The sequence below is a fragment of the Pleurodeles waltl genome, chromosome 9 (assembly GCF_031143425.1).
Source record: "Pleurodeles waltl isolate 20211129_DDA chromosome 9, aPleWal1.hap1.20221129, whole genome shotgun sequence".
Taxonomy (NCBI): Eukaryota; Metazoa; Chordata; class Amphibia; order Caudata; family Salamandridae; genus Pleurodeles; species Pleurodeles waltl.
This window is the reverse complement of record NC_090448.1, coordinates 554,741,757-554,758,904: the sequence shown is the minus strand read 5'-3', so window position 1 is coordinate 554,758,904 and position 17,148 is coordinate 554,741,757. Positions and strand designations below refer to the sequence as shown.

At 42.9% G+C, this 17,148-nt stretch overlaps 1 protein-coding gene across 5 annotated transcripts in view; it reads left to right on the top strand.

Annotated features, from left to right (window-relative positions):
- SLC8A2 (solute carrier family 8 member A2) overlaps nucleotides 1-17,148 on the top strand; it is an 844,114-nt gene that overhangs the window by 287,765 nt on the left and 539,201 nt on the right. For all 5 annotated transcript variants that reach the window (XM_069207491.1, XM_069207494.1, XM_069207495.1 and 2 more), the window contains one exon: nucleotides 8,540-10,367. In XM_069207491.1, coding sequence (XP_069063592.1) covers nucleotides 8,590-10,367 — 1,778 coding nt within the window. In that variant the 5' untranslated portion in view covers nucleotides 8,540-8,589. The remainder of the gene's footprint in view (nucleotides 1-8,539; nucleotides 10,368-17,148) is intronic.

Below are 17,148 nucleotides of genomic sequence, written 5' to 3'. Positions count from 1 at the left end.
GAGCATTTTCCCACGGCAGAGTAATGTAAGGCAGCGATTTGCGCTGCCGTGCATTACTCCAAATTTACTAAGCTGAACGGAGCCAAGCAAGGTGGCTTTGTGTGGCTTAGTAAATCTCACTGAAGTCCTTGTACTGCCTTGCGTGACACAATGACAACACCGGGGCTTAATAAATTTGGGTGTAGGGGCCACATGTACGATTGTCAGAATTTGTGACTCACAATTTGCGATCTTGCTCCTTGCAAGTAATCAGAATTGAAGCTGAAGAAACAGCACAAAACCTAAAGCCCAGTCATGCCATACAATTTTACTCTTATACATCAGGGTTCTGTGTTTTACAAAACAGCTCTATGTACGTTTTTGACACAATTATCCTAGCCGAGCCACGGCTAAGGCCACCGATCCTGGATGGATTATATCCTGCATCTCCAGTTATATCCTACATGGGACAGGCACTCCATCTGGCTTGCAGGCACACTCCACCTGAGGTAAGACAGCCTTAGTGGCATTCTCTACATGCCTGCCTGTAATAGAAATATATAGGGTGGCAACCCCGCACAGATTTTGCATGGTTTTTCTTTTGCCACTTTCTCTATCCTGTGCTATGAAATCTACCCACCAGTTGAGAATGCGAATCAGGGTGCAGAATACGAAACTGACAAGATATAGAAATAGCAAAACTGTATCTTCATGGTTAATCACTTGTTCCAAATCCCTAGGCCGTCTGCACTATCAAAACTCTTCTGCCGAATTCTCAGACATCAGACAAAAACAAAACACTGGGTGACTCCTTTTAAAAAATATAAGTTGTAGAGCTGTGCACCCAAACAGGTTAAACATGTGTCTCTCCATATGATCTACACCTCTTTGAAAACCTCTACTAAACAGCTTTAAACGCAGATTCTGGGGCCACCATTAGTTGATGCTGAAATGGACAGGATGACAAGGAGAGACTATGAGTAGAAAGCAAACCTTCACCTTCTAACACCGTTATCTTGTGCTCATATATCTCTAAAATAATTTTTCCCCACTAAGGAAAACATTTTTCCTGATGGAGAGGTCCCTCCTCCTACAACACCATTAAATAGGGAACGCCTCTGTTCCTGTTCCTGTCTTGGAAATACACTTATGCCAGTCTTCGAGATTTGTAATCTCTGACAGTTTTCAGAATGTAGAACTACTTCTATTGGCATATAAATAACAACAATCTTCTTAGTTTGTGTGTGGTCACCCATATTTCAAAAAAGGACTTCCCTGGAAGCTCATAAACCTGCCTTTAGCTCTAAACTTGTTGTTGGGCAAATTCCACCATGCTGGCGGTAGTTACATACATGTGAATCCCGTTTGAAACTCTGATTCAGGGTTGAGAGTTTGCACTAGCAAATTAATTGGTGCACGAATTGTGCAAATAATTGTTAACTGTTAACAATCTACAACTATCTACAACTATCCTCTCACCTTGGCTGAGATCATAGACTAGTGTTCTCGTATCACACAGAAAGTGTGGCCATGCCACTTGACTTGTTCTTGTCACTTGAATACAGGTAAACTGAATCCGTATGGCTAGTCTCACTCACATTATTGACAAAACCAATCCTTTAAGTGGGTTGATTCTTTCCAGTTCTCAGCTTTGTCAGAGCATAAAATTGTGCAATGTAAGGGGTTCCTCCTGGGCCTCTAGGGTCTCTTTTAGACCCTTGTGGAATCTGTTGTATTTAGAGATTCTCACCTGCCTGTGAAGGATGTATATAATTATAATGTGAGAGGAGCAACTGCCATGGCTCTTCCCTTCACAGAACTGAAAAGTTGCGGAGTGGATGCCATGTTTAAAACATCAACTTAGCAAACATTTGTGTTCAGAGAAAATCATCGTTCAAAGTGGGGGACCAAAAAGTAGATGCCCGTGATGCGCAGGTAGCTACTTCCCCTACACAGGGGAGCTGCTTAACATTTTCCCTATCCATGTTTGTCATGCACTGCATGGCACAATGCAGGGACAAATAGCCCTTCCTCATTAGGGAAGGATGGCCATTACAGTAACTCAGTTATCCTGTGGTGGACAAACTGCTGGGCCAGGCTTGACGTATGCCCTCTAAAGGCTTTGAAAGCAGGAGCTGGCTTACAAAATCTGAGTAACAGACTTGGAGTCGCTACTTGACAGACCATAGCTCTGGCTAAAAGTAATGTCCCAGCTTAGGCTGGATATGAGAGAAAAAACATTAACGCTAATGGCTTGGTGATAGTGGAGGATGAGGTGACCAGGTGGAGATGGGGTATGATGTGATTCATCCATAACGGCGTGGCTTTCTAGCCATTGCACATCAGTTCAGAGCCCTCTGAACCTTGTTCTGGCCAACAGACCACAAAGTAGACAAGCAGAGTCCAAAGACAGAGTATCCAACATAGGTGTAAATGTTTACAAATGTAAAAGGGCCACTTAAAAAGTCTAAAGCTGCATCAAATGGGTATACGGCGCATGTTTCTCAGTTTATATACCCAAAAGAGCCTGGATGCACCGTGGGGCTGTGGTTTGTCTCTTTACTTCACACTACCTGGTGCGGTGGAAACATTTTACGTAGCAAACATGTGATATGTCACTGGGATAATAGTAGTGCTTAATTTGTGAATAAAAAGGTGCCGGTGACCAACGCCCTCCTCTTAAACACGCGGCTGATGCAATTAAATGTGTGAACATGGAATAGTGAGGCGGCGTAATCCTGAAGCCATCTCGGGCCTCTTCAATCCATATAAAGCCACTCCCTGCCCCTACAGCTCACTCCTGAAGCTTTCTAATTTCTCCCTTTGCGAAGCTTTTTCGTTTCTTCCTTCCTCCGTCTTTCCCATATGTGTCTTTTGCTCGCAGCAAATGCTTGAGGCAGAAGAATAAGCCCCGGCCCTCAAAAATAAGTGCCGGTGCTCAGCACCGGAAACAGCAAGCACAAATTAAGCACTGGATAATAGTAAATGCTAACTATTTAAACATCACTAACTTGCTAGAGTCTTGAAGCCCAGATAACAGATATTATCATTCAACATTTTATCAATATTCGATAACCAGCTGTGGCAATCTTGACATGGGTGTGAAAAGTGCTCGCAGCCATTTTAAGAAGGTGAATTAGCCCACTGATCTAATTTGAAAGCTTGATACATTTTAAGCATACCGCAGAAAAAAACCTGAAGAATGAGCTTAGTGGATTTTTTTTTTTTACTAAAGGCAACCGATGACAATTATATGGTGCAAACCTTTAATATGCAAAAATGTATTTAGGAAACAAGAATAAAAACGTGGAAAAAGGCCAATCCGCTACTGGGATAAACACAGTTAAGAAATATTCAATTCATTACCTGAAGTCAGAGAATTACATTAGCACCACGGGCATTAGCAATACCAGCCTGCCAGCTCCAAACCTGACAGAGCACGGAATATTGCCACACAACACACGAATTAACACCCAAATGAGCTATAAATATAAATGACTGACATACAAATGTTGTTTCCGAGGAGGGTCTGTGATTATAGAGAATGTAATTTTACACTCTTGTGTGAGAGTGCAGCCTCGTATAGTGCCATTGGTCTCGTCGATGGCTTCCAAGCACTGAAGAGTGCCAAGCTACGCTTTGTTTAACCTACAGTTTGCTTGCAGATGATAGTGCTCATTCATTTGCACAAAGTGCATCTGATTATTCATTTCCAAGCCACTGGACAGCTTGTCCGGAATTACAGGCCTGCAAACGATAAGCATTCTTGCCCTCCCCCCCCGGATAGAAACAGAGGCGGGGTGTCCAGCTTTCCTCATCAGGTGGGTGTACCTGTCTTTCGTCAGAACCCTCCTCGTGAGTAAGGCTGGTGTGATTCAAGACCACCTGCACTATGCCTTACACTTAACTGCAGGGCCCCGCCCCTTTTGTGTGGTTTTATGCTTCGCATGCCACGCCCCTTTCAGTACCCCTCTCCCAGCGTACCAATTTTCATTCTACTCAAACTACATTATGGGACAATTCGGATTTTAAAGGAACTAGCAGATGGATTTTTTTTAAGTGAATAGAGAAGCGTGGCCGAGAGGGAAGCGTCTCATGCACCTAGACAGCGAGGGCCTGTCAGTCTGCTGGTGTCTTCCCCAGCACAGAACATTCCATCTGCTTTAATGCAGCGTTTTATCCGTGACCCACAGGGCATTTGTGCGCTTGATAGGAGAGCAGGAAAACTACACCAGTCTGAGTCCTGTCAGCTCCCCTCTCGCCTCTTATGCGGCTTGGGCATCCCCACGGCAGTGTCAGCCGGGGAAAGTGTTCGTTGGCATTAATGTCCCGTTTGCCTGATATGCTGCAGCATTCCCTCTGTGTACAGTGCAAGTGTGTGTGGCAAGTCAGTGAGATACTTCTCAGACATATAGGCCTTTAATCTAGTTGGGCATGTAGCTTAACAGGTATTACATTTTGTTAAAATTATGTGTTTATGGGAAATTATTGTTTTAAATATATTTACATTTTATTTTATTTTTAAATTAAGTTTATTAGTATAGTTCAAAAGCACAAAATAATTAATTATTCATTCTGTATTTCCTGCATCCAGTGTTTTCTCTGGGAGTTTGTTGCAGTACTTGCCAGCGGCTATGTGTAGTGCTTGACTGACGAGCTCCAAGCCTGGGCTAGACTGTATTTAAACCTGTATTGATACCTTTAGGGCCTTAGTAACTTTAGAAGTGCAGTTTGTAACTAGCAGTGGTTTCATTGTGGATGTGTGTATTGTATTGACACATTCTTCACTAAACCCCTCCTTAAATTTTCCTAAACCCCTCACATTTCCCCGTTCTATCTCCCATCATTCCCCTATTTCCTAGTAAAATGTACATCGACATGTATGGCGATATCCTCCTCTGTGAAATCTCTGGACAGAAAATATAGGAGAGACAGATGTGGATGTCTCCAGGCATAGGTTTGTGTTTAACATTTTGTGGCGTGTGAGTAGTAGTGTTTTGGTACTTCAAAATGCAGTTTGGGAATTAGCCCCTTGGAATTACTATGTTAATCCGCCATTCTGAGGTGCAGAATTTAGAATGGAGAGGCAATGCCACACTTGTAAACGTGGTATCAGTAATTTCCATTTGTGTGTGTGTGTGAATTAACCTGACACTCGGAATAAGGGCTTTTGGGTTTTTTACAACAGAACTCGTGAGCAAAAACTCGTAGTTATTCGATCTTTGTCCAGGTCCTGGTTCTTTATTTTCTTCTTGAAAGCAAAGTAGCTAACAGGTGTTTCACCCGGCATCAACGCCTAGACTTTGCCAGGGCTCTCTAGTAACTCTCAATTGATCAGTAAGTATCTGCTTAAACACAGCGCTCTTAAAGAATTAATAATTACTATAAAATAAAGTATTCTCAATATCCGTCTCACTTTATCCCAAAATGTGAGCGTAATTGTACCCTTCAATGGGGAGTCCAAATAATTTTTCAGCGCGTTACTGAAAAAAAGCCCCACGTCTGTAAAGAACATTGTGTAAACTCTAGTTCCAGTTGCTTGGAAGAGTTTTCACCCGACGGTCACCGCATCACAGTATACATGTACTTCCTGCAGAAGGGTATCATTTTTATCGAATTTTGAGATAAAGGGAAGAAACAGATATAGAAAATACTTTTTTTGGACAGTAATTAATGATTAATTTATAAAGGCTGCACTGGTGGAGGAGATGTTTGCTTATCAATTGAGAGTTACGGGAAAGCCCTGACAAAGTCCAGGCAGTGACTCCGGATGGAACAAGTGTTGACCAGTTTGCTTTTAGAAAGAAATCAAAGAACCGGAACCTGGATAAAAATCGGATAACTCTACGTGTTTTCTTTTGCATGCTCACAAGGACTATTGTAATATATTTTGGGCAAATCCTGAACTAAAGCGGTCATAGGTTGTCCACCCTTCTCTTTGTTTGGAGACCTTAAGAATTTTTCTAACTGCGTTCTACGATATTTGGGGTTGACTGGCCACCATCGTTCTACAGCTTTTGTTGTAAAAGACTGATTTCTTAACAACAATAAGGTTGAGGGATTGCATTTCTAAGCGAAAAATAGGCAAGGAGTACAGGATGGTTTGCCCTAAGTAAGGTATTAGGGGTTCATCGCCAGATGCCTGGGAAGGAAGTGCAGATTTCATCGAGTTTTTTCTTTCTTATTTTAACATTGTGATCTATTAGAAGCTCCTGACCAGGACACTCTGTTATAGCACGAAGACAAGCAACTGGGCTATTCTATACCTTTCCAAAATTAATAGGTGCACATCTGTGTGCTTGTGTATGTGTGCAGGAATAAGCAGTTCCTCTGTAGACACTTTTGCCTGAGACTGTTTTGAGGAGGAGGAAGCAGTTAGCTTTGGTCTGCATGCTTCCTGATTTTAATTTACAAATAGAGCTTGCTTGTATAATTTTATATTGGAGAAAATAATCAGCATATGCGGATAGTCTTTTTTCCTAATCATTATATTTGCTGCAATAATGACAGACCAAACGGTTATGGTGTTTATTAAACTGAAATAAAACATAACAGGATTTTGGACACTGGTTTACATCATTTTGGACACTGGCTTACATATGTCTATTTTGTTCACTTGTAAAGCGCAAAGAAAATGGCAAGCACCTCAAAATGAGGTGCCCCAGGGCTCAAAATACACTGCTCAACACTGAGGATGGGATCTAAAAAAAAAAAAAAACCCTAATACAGCTTTATATTTTAAGGTCAAGCAAGTAGGTTTTAAGATCTTTATTAAACTGCACCAGATTAGATTGAGAGCATAGATGAATAAGCATTCTATTCCATGTGTTTGAGATGATATCAGCGATCACCCGTCTTCAGTTCTGGTTTCCCTGAATTTGGGGATGGTCAGTTGAATCTAGGTTTGAGCGGAACTCCCGGAATTTGCTTCCATGGAATTACGTGGAGTTACATAAAAACTCTGTGAGATTCAGCAGAGTTCCGCCAACGGACAGAAATAGGCACATTGTGCTGCTCGGGATGCGATTTAGTACCAGGAGAACATTGTGAACTGAAAAATCTGTGCAAATGGCACCACACACATGCAGGAGGGCGTAGCTACTTGAGTTGATTTTGCTGCCACTGAAGTAGATTTTCTACTTGACCGGCAGCACTCTGCCCATGAACTATTGCAACAACCCATGTTGGAAAAATCTGACAAGATGTTCTCCTAGCAACTGGAAACCATTCTAAGGGATGCAAAATCTTGCTTCTGCTTGCCAATTTACCATTCTGGAGCTGCAAGCAAGAAAAAATTCCACCATATTGTGATTGGCGGAATTTGGCCTGAACTCGCCAAAACCCCATCAATTCTGCCGGTGGAATGGAATAGTTCACCCGCTCCTAGTTGCAACTTAGTTGGTGTATATCTACAAAATACTTCTTTCATGTAGTTGTCTTTCCTTTAGCAGTGGAGTACCAAATGGCACTGACAGAGGCCCTTAAATAGGCACCTGTTACCCATAGGGCGCCAATTCAGTTTACATAGCTGATCGGAGACCGAGATGTTATGCCTAAGGCCTTAACCAGTCTTGTCCCACAGAGTTTAAAACAACCTGAAGCTTTCTTATGACATATTTGGGAAGGCCTATAAACAAAAAGATTCCATTGCCAAGACATGACAGAATCTGTGCACAAACCAAAATCATCTTACAGGCAGCTGGGAGAAGTGGGAGATTTGTTTTTTTGAAAAACACTCATCAATTCCATAGAGGTGGTTACCAACTTATTTGTATGTGGGAGAAAGGAGAGCTTAGAATCAAATACAACTCAACATTTTTAGCTGATGACACACTTATTGTCAGAGACTTCGTGGGTGTAGAGAGGTGCTGAACATTTTGGTTTAAAGAATCAGGTTTTTAACTGACCTTTGAATTCTACATGGTTTTGAAATACAGGTTAAATAAAATGGGGCTCTCAGTAGAGCCCATGTGGTGTGCCCACCACAACTGCCTTAGCTGTAAAGTGAACATTTCCCAAACGTGTAGCTTATGTGCAATCCTGCAGAAATGACAAGAACTATTTTAACATGGAGCACACAATCACATGACCTGCCAGCCATCCCAGCAAAACAACATGAGAGATAGTGTCAAGAGCAGTTGACAGGTCAGATAGTATAGAAGCTGCTGAACCACCCATATCGAAGATGAACCATATAAAGTTCGTGGCATTAGCCAGGGCAATTTTGATACCCAAAAGTCACTCGTGTAATAACAATGTAGTAGTTTTCGCAGGGCAAGCGAAGGAGTATTTCCAGGCCGTAGATGCAAAGAAATTGTCCTCCCATGTTTTGTCTAGTAAGTGTTTTTATTTGAATATTTTGGTTTGATAAAGAAACAGAAATCACTCGAAAAACGAAACCTGGAACTGAACCAAACAAGGAATTATTTTTAAGACCATGTTTTAGCAGCACTGCTGTTTCCAGGAAACAAATTGTTGTTTGTGTGAACACACTTTAAAAGGGAATGTATATTCTTCGAAATGTAATCAAATGATGACTGATTGTTTTGCTTTCTCACAGATCCTCTAACACCTGGTCACTGGAGTGATTCCTGAACAGCAGCGGCAGAGATGAGGATCTTGGAGCAGAGGCCACTGCTATCTTTCCTTGCTGAGGCCTTGGTGGCGGCAATCATTTTTGCAGAAAACCTCTCCTGGGCTGCGGCATCAGAGACACAGTCAGAGGTCAACAAAAGTGTAACATGTGGGATTGAATCCAAAGGATGTCAGCCTGGCATCGTCCTTCCAGTATGGCAACCAGACAACCCTTCCTTTGGCGACAAGGCTGCCAGGGCAATTGTTTACTTTGTAGCCATGTTGTACATGTTTCTTGGCGTCTCAATAATTGCAGATCGTTTCATGGCGTCCATAGAAGTCATAACTTCACAAGAAAAGGAAATTACTCTTACGAAGCCTAATGGAGAGACAAGTGTTGCAACAGTTAGGATCTGGAATGAAACAGTTTCTAATCTTACCCTGATGGCACTAGGCTCATCAGCTCCAGAAATTCTTCTGTCTGTCATTGAGGTTTGTGGTCACAATTTCAATGCTGGCGAATTGGGGCCTGGTACCATTGTTGGCAGTGCTGCCTTCAATATGTTCGTAATCATTGCCATCTGCGTGTATGTGATTCCCAGTGGTGAGAGCAGGAAAGTTAAGCATCTCAGAGTTTTCTTTGTCACTGCCTCTTGGAGCATATTTGCCTACATTTGGCTTTACCTTATCCTTGCTGTGATTTCACCAGGGAGGGTCCAGGTCTGGGAAGGCCTTGTGACTCTCCTTTTCTTTCCTGTTTGTGTTGTCTTTGCTTGGGTTGCTGACAAAAGGTTGCTGTTTTACAAGTATGCCTACAAGAGGTATCGACCCGACAAACGTAGAGGCATTGTTATAGAGACAGAAGGTGAGTTCCCTAGGGGAATTGAAATGGATGGGGCATTTATTGTTGACCACCGTGACAATGGGTTCATTGATGGGTCTGTGGCCACCATGGAAGCAAAGGAACTTGATGAGAGCCGCAAGGAAGTAATTCGTATCTTGAAAGATCTTAAGCAGAAGTACCCAGAACGAGAACTGGACCAGCTGGTCGAGATGGCCAACTACTATGCTCTTCTTCACCAGCAGAAGAGCAGGGCATTCTACCGTATCCAAGCCACCCGCATGATGATTGGTGCTGGGAACATCCTGAAGAAGCATGCAGCCGCAGATCATTCCAAGAGAGCAGCCAACCTACAGGAAGTTCCATCAGATTCAGATGAAGAGAACAGCAGCAAGATATTCTTTGATCCATGCACCTATCAATGTCTGGAGAACTGTGGGTTCGTAACACTTAATGTTACCTGCCAAGGAGGTGACTGCAACAGCACTTTCTATGTGGATTACAAAACTGAAGATGGCTCAGCCAATGCTGGTTCTGACTATGAATACAGTGAAGGCACATTGATCTTTAAACCTGGAGAGACACAGAAGGAAATCAAGATCGGGATTATTGATGATGATATCTTTGAGGAGGATGAGCATTTCTTTGTCAGACTGCTAAACCTCCGCATCGGTGATGCAGAGGGCATGTTTGAATCAGATCCCACTGCTTATCCCAAAGGTCGTCTAGTGTCACCTCTAATTGCCACTGTGACCATCCTCGATGATGACCATGCTGGGATCTTCACCTTTCAGGAGAATATAGTGCATGTCAGTGAAAGTGTGGGCCTTCTGGAGGTGAAAGTGGTGCGGAACTCAGGAGCAAGAGGAACTGTAATTGTGCCCTATAGGACAGTGGAGGGTACAGCTAGAGGAGGTGCTGTTGATTATGAAGATGCATACGGAGAGCTGGAGTTCCAGAATGATGAAACTCTGTAAGTACCCTAACTCCCATTCTGCTTTTTTTAACTGCTTAATTTGTTTATTCCGATTTTATAAATCATTGGTTTCTTCCGGCACCATAAACTGCACTATATATGAATTTCTGCATCCTTTTCTAAAGCACAGTCATGGCTACTAAGAAATTTAGCACTGAAGAAGGATGAAAGCCTGTGGGTACAATTTAAGGCTATTCACAGAGCGTACAGTTCTATTATGAGATGAGGTATAGTGTTCCTTGAAGAAAGGAGTGTCCATCTCATCTTCTTGGATTGCAGGAGGTTTAAAGCAGCTCTGATTGGTATCAGTGACGAACACTGGAGCTTAGACAGAAAATTAGCACCTTCTGTTTTTTCTTTCTTGCACATAATCACCTCTACTCTGGTAATATCTTATATTCTTGAAGATAATGCAGACCTGGATGAGTAGCCATTATAGTTCCTTCATTATTGGGGTGATGTGATGAATGCCTTCAGGATCTGCATGAGACATGTGACATGCCTTTGAAAGGCTCCAGGATGATGTTGTGCATGACCTTGATTATTGTCTTCTTGCAGGTATCAGAAGACGAGAGTTTGCACTGTAGTTATGGAATCAGTTATGGAATCATGCTTGATGTTCTCTAGGAGCCCGGAACTGATAGCATTTCTGTCTTAGCTTTTCAGGTGAAATATTTTTGAAGGTGAGATCTGTGTTGATGGTGAATCTCAGTGAATCTCAGGGATTTCACATTATCTGTCACCTGGGGGGTGAAGTCAGTTCAGCTTAGTAAATGATGTGTTTCATGTTATAGATTGGTTGAAAATTAATTGATAACATTGCACTTATCATCTTGACTGAAGGATGAGAAGATCTAATGCTGATGTGTATGACTTTAAATAGTGCTTTCGGGCTGTGATATGCTTCATTGAAGGATGGTTTTTGGGAGTTGTCTTTTTTGTTTATGTGAATAGGACTGTGGTCATGTAACAGAATGTTTTGAGTTGGATGAGATCATCAGGCACATTGGTCTGTCTCCATTTCCTTTTTGTGCATGACACACCTATTGTCAGAGACTTTGTGGGTGTGGAGAGGTGCTGAACATTTTGGTTTAAAGAATCAGGTTTTTAACTGACCCTTGAATTCTACATGGGTGTTCAGTGTGGTGCTGTAGAGAAATGTATTAACATATGATGTGGTATGGAAGGTTTTTGAAAGGTTGACAGGATCTTTTTGAAGGCAACCTATGGGGGAGGTCTTTGAAGCAGTGCAATGTGAGTTTTTCTCTCTTGGGTTAACCTTGCTGCAGTAAAGTGGTGTGGAAGATGGAGAAGGAAATGGTCAGTGATATGCCCCACCCAGAAGTATTGGTTTCTTGCAGTGGATTGTGGGTGAAGTGAAGAGGATAAGATAGAGGCTATTGTCTTTGAAGCGGGTGGCTTTAGTGATAAGCTGTTTGTTGTACTAGACAGAGAGAAATGTATCATGAGAGTCCTTCTTATTTTTCAGTTGAAGTCGCAGGATAGGTTAAAATCACTCAAGAATGTTAGCTAGAAGTATGGGATAGGGTGGAGGTGATAAGGCACAAGATTTAACAATGAACTGCTTGTTGGATTCTGGGAAGTCTGTCCATCAGAACGAATTAGGTTGACTGAGACTGTAGGAGTTGGACGCAGCAAGTGATGAGCTCAATTAATTTGTTAGTTGGTTGAGCAGTAAAAGTGCAGGTCTAGCCCCCTTCTTGTCTTGTGTGTGAGAGCAATGTGTTGAATGATGGATGTTTCTTTACATCATCTGCATGTTTAACAGTGTCTTCTCTAATACAAGCTGTTTATGATGTATTCATATATCCAAAAACATATTTTGCTAGTGCTGTTGAACACAGCTGTTTCATACATATATATGGAAGGTGACACTAGAGAACAATTGTTGCACTTAATATAGACGGCTTTGCGTATTGTAGCACCTAGACACTCAGCTTAATTTTTGGCCTTCCCGTGGATTTTATCAGCTCTTCCCTTCCATTGTTTATCCCAGGAACTTTTAGGTGCTGTTGTAGTTTTGCATGTGATCCGAGCTGAATGGCCTTTTTGTGCATTAGGAACTGTGTGTGATACGTTCCAATAAACTGCAAAGGATACTGTGACGTGCAAAGGATGTTGTGACATTTGCACGCTTAACATCTGAATGTTGTCTGTCATAACCTATGTTATTGTTAATATGATTTATAGAATATATTCCATTATATTTTAGCTCACTGTTCTAAGAAAAAGCAGCAGCCAACCAGTATGCAGATCATTTAAAGTGAACACCAGAAGGAGCAATCAGGGCTGAATTGCTAGGCTTTTTTTCTCCAAGCTTAAGCCATCAAGCAGACACCTCGTTTATTTTGTGACCAGTGGTCATTTTCCTCTGCCCTGTTCGCAGCTTAGGAACACTTCTGAAGTGGCACACATTATATTCGGGACATAGGGGGTCATTCTGACCCTGGCAGCCGGTGGCCGCCAGGGCCACCGACCACGGGAGCACGGCCAACAGGCTGGCGGTGCTCCCAGGAGCATTCTGACCGCGGCGGTTCAGCCGCGGTCAGAAGCGGCAAGTCGGCGGGCTCCCGCCGACTTACCGCTGCTCGGGGGAATCCTTCATGGCGGCGGAGCGCGCTCCGCCGCCATGAGGATTCTGACAGCCCCTACCGCCATCCTGTTCATGGCGGGAAACCCGCCATGAACAGGATGGCGGTAGGGGGTGCAGCGGGGCCCCTGGGGGCCCCTGCCGTGCCCATGCCAATGGCATGGGCACGGCAGGGGCCCCCGTAAGAGGGCCCCGCAAAATATTTCAGTGTCTGCCTTGCAGACACTGAAATACGCGACGGGTGCAACTGCACCCGTCGCACCCCTGCAACTACGCCGGCTCAATTCTGAGCCGGCGTCCTCGTTGCAGGGGCATTTCCTCTGGGCCGGCGGGCGCTCTTTTGGAGAGCGCCCGCCGGCCCAGAGGAAATGTCTGAATGGCCGCCGCGGTCTTTTGACCGCGGTGCGGTCATTTGGCGGCGGTACTATGGCGGACGGCCTCCGCCGTCCGCCATAGTCAGAATCACCCCCCTAGTGTCTCATGCATTCGTTTCACCCCCCCAGTTTGTGTCATACTCTGGAAATGTGAGTGAAGCTAGGACTGGTGACTTGCTCTTTCTTGAAATAAAGATCACCGGACATGTCCTGGGACACACACTCTTCATGAGACACCCTCTAAAGTCCCAAAGTATTTAATAACCTAAGACCCATCACAACTCTCTCTCTTTAGAAAGTTCAGGTTCAACTTCTAAAGACTAGTTTTGGCAATGTCTCATGTGGAGTCAAGTTTAAAAGTTTGATTTACATTTTTCATTCTCCATTGGTGGAATTGGATTGGAAGTCAGCATGGTAAATAAAAAACATAAATAAGTGTATTACTGCATTAGACCGTTTTTTACCTAATTTGGGACAGTAATTTATATATTGATTACTAATTATCTATTGCCAGCTGGGGTGGTTTAACCATCTCTTCATGGCTTGCGTATAACATATTGAAGATACCTCTGAAATAGTTTATTGATGAATTCATTACCCCAGCTTTGTGACAAGTTATTATTAGTGGTAACATTGCTGGATACACCAAATTTCCAGCAATCCAGGACTCATTGTATCTGGTCATTCCACTTGCCACTTAGTCTATAAAGGGTTGTTGTTGGAATATTAGTCTTATGAGATGTACACAGTAGACAGAAAGCCAGGTAAAATATCATCTCACAATGAATTTGGAGCTGCATCATCTCCCCTAAATATGCTGAATAGTTTGTGCACAGTACCTCCTTTCCCAGATGGAGCCCATTCATAGCTTAACTATCTGTAGGGCTCAACGCGATCTGAGACAGGTCAATGCTCTTTAGTCTTTGGCGAAGAATTGTTGCAGGGAACCCCAGTTCTGGGTGAATATGAAGACATATTTTTAAAAGCATTAGTCATAATTGGGCACAGAGTGTGCCAGAGGTGTCTATAAAGGAAAAGGCCAGAGTAAACCTATCGGGCCCCTGAACAAGGAAGATGTTAAGGTCCTTGATGGCTGCTATAATTTCTTCTGCCACTAAAGGGGCTTCTATAATGGCGTGTTGATCTGTGGTTATCCTATCAAGATTGAAGCCCTGCAGGACTTGCCTGTTGGAAGCATCATCAGCCAACTCAGCTGAGCCAAGAGCATGATAGAATTGAGCAACTGCCTCGTGCTTGTTATGTTTATCCATTTTGAGTGTGCCATCTGGGGTCTGAATAGGTCTACTTACCAGTTTGGCTGCTAATAAACTCCTTGCCTTTTTACCTCACCCATAATGTTTTTGTTGGGTTTATGCTAAGGAGTATTCAGCTTTGTTAAATTTGAGAAGCCTAAGTTGACTTCGTATCTGCATTATCTGACACCATACATTTTGGCAGAGTAATTTCTTATGGGCTTTTTCTAGTTCTCATAGCTCGGCTTGCAGAACAGGTAGGATCCCAGTCCGAATCCGAGCCAGCCTCATGCTTCCTGCTATAAAAGTCCCCCAGACTGCATCTTTCAGTTAGTTCTACAATATTGTTGTGCTGCACTCACAAGTGTCATTGTGAGGTATAAACTCTCTAATCCGGGAATGTAGACCAACTGTGGCAACTCTCTTTCTCAAAAAATGTTTGTTGGTGCAACATATTGATCCTTTACCCTGACATGCCCCACTCTAGACAAATTCAAGAGTAAGTGGGGCATAGTTAGGGTGCAACATCACCCCTGGATCAGCTTCCCGAGCCATGTGTAGCAGGAGATGATCGTATAGCATAAAACCTATTCTGGCATAAGATGTATGGGATGCAGTGTGACTAGTCCCTGTGATCTCTATGTAAGTGATGCCAAAGAATTAGCTTGCTACCAGTAGGGTAGCAGTACCTCCCTTACTGCTATTTAAGGGGTTCTGAGACACTTTTAGGACTAGGTTCCAATTGCCTGCCATTAGTAAAGGGCCCAAAACCAACAAAATTCTTCTTGATGCTGGTTTAGACCATATACCGACAATACTGAGATATTTCAACACCTCAGTATGTCATTTATCAAAAGCCCTCTCCCTTCTCCATCCTTGAAGTTATTGTTTGCCTGAAAAGCCTACATGCTGAATTATTATATTTGCTAATTAATTGGTTTTAGTACTGACAGAGGAGTAAAATTGTTGGGAGAAGGAATGTGATCACATCCGCCTTTTGTTTCTCTCAAGGAAGTGTGTTTCATGAATTAAGTGAATGTCCTCATGTAGGTTTATAAGTGCATGCCAGACTCTTGTTTATTTATCTGGTGGTCTTTCAGGGGGTTTTAACGTTTAAACCTTTAAAATGAAAGGAATCAGTATTAATCACTTGCCCAAAGTCTAGTCCTTACTGGCATACATTTGGAAAATGATTCAACCTTTGCTCAATGGCACAGCTATGGGTGTCTTGCACCCCCCCGGGAGAAAGTCATGTAAACATGTCTAATGGTGCCACTATGGTCACATGTATCCCACTGCCTTTTGTGTCCCCAAAACTAACATTAGTTGCTGTTGAGCTGAAAAAATCATTTAGTGGGTGGAATGTTCAACACCTTATTTCAGATTATCGCTAACAGTTTCCTCTTTTGGGACAGTTCACAGCCCTCCTAACTTACTGCCCCTCTGTATAAAACTGGCCAACATGAAAACGTGTCTATTTTTTTCACCCCACTAGGCCTCTGTGTATCTCACCTCCACCAAACCTGCACCAGCTTTAAGCGTTCCTTCTAGTTATTCCACAATGCAGATGATCTCCGCCTGGTCTCTAGCGTCTGATTGCATCTCAGGTTCTGGGTCACCAGTGCACCATAGAGATCTGATTACTATCTTTCTTTCGTTTATCGTAGTTTCTGGGTGTGGTTTGCTATTGTGCCCACATGGTGGTGTCTCCCATCGCTCTCTATGGTACTTTGGTAAGTCCCTTTTCTGCTTGTTCGCAGTCATCATAGACCCTAGCATCATCTTCTGTGACACAAAGAACCTTTTGTTTCTCCCTCAACCATTTAGTCTGTATCTGTTGACCATGTCATTCAAAACAAATTTAGCAGGGGTGGCCCCATCTGTAAGGGGCCTGGTACTGCTGTAAAGAGTGTGTCACAGGTCAAAAATCTTATCTCTTGAATGTCGTTGCCCTATCGAATCCTGGTAGATATGGAACTGTTGGACCTCAAATAAACTTGACTCTTGGGTCCTCGCTACCAACATGATCTGCTCTTTCACCTGGAAGTGGTCGCCTCATCTGATAATATTTGGTGAGTGATTCCTTCTAGATGCATTGTTTGCCTCTTTGTGAGTTCTAATTATTATTATCCGGGTTTCAGGATCCAATATGTAGAAGCACAGTAGCCTAAGTGCAAAGCTTTCAATATATGTCCGTTCTCTGCTGCTCAGTATCCCATGTGTGTGCAAATTAGTTCTCAATGCCTTTTTCTGTAGGAGGATGTTTTGCTTGTGCAGTGACAAAACTTCACTCCTGACTAACTGCATTTTTTCCTTTGCCATCACTGGATTTCCCCAATCTGAAGATTCTTTGAACCAGTTCATTATTGTCTCTCTTTGCCTTATGCAATTCTTGCTTAAGATCATCTTTCAGGGCAGAAAAGTCCTCTTCAGTACCTGACTGTAACTTCCAGAAAATGTCTTTTGACTGGATGCCCATGAAATTGAGCCTGAGGATGAGGGTCTCTGCTAGCACTGCAGTCCTTATCAGATTGTCAGGT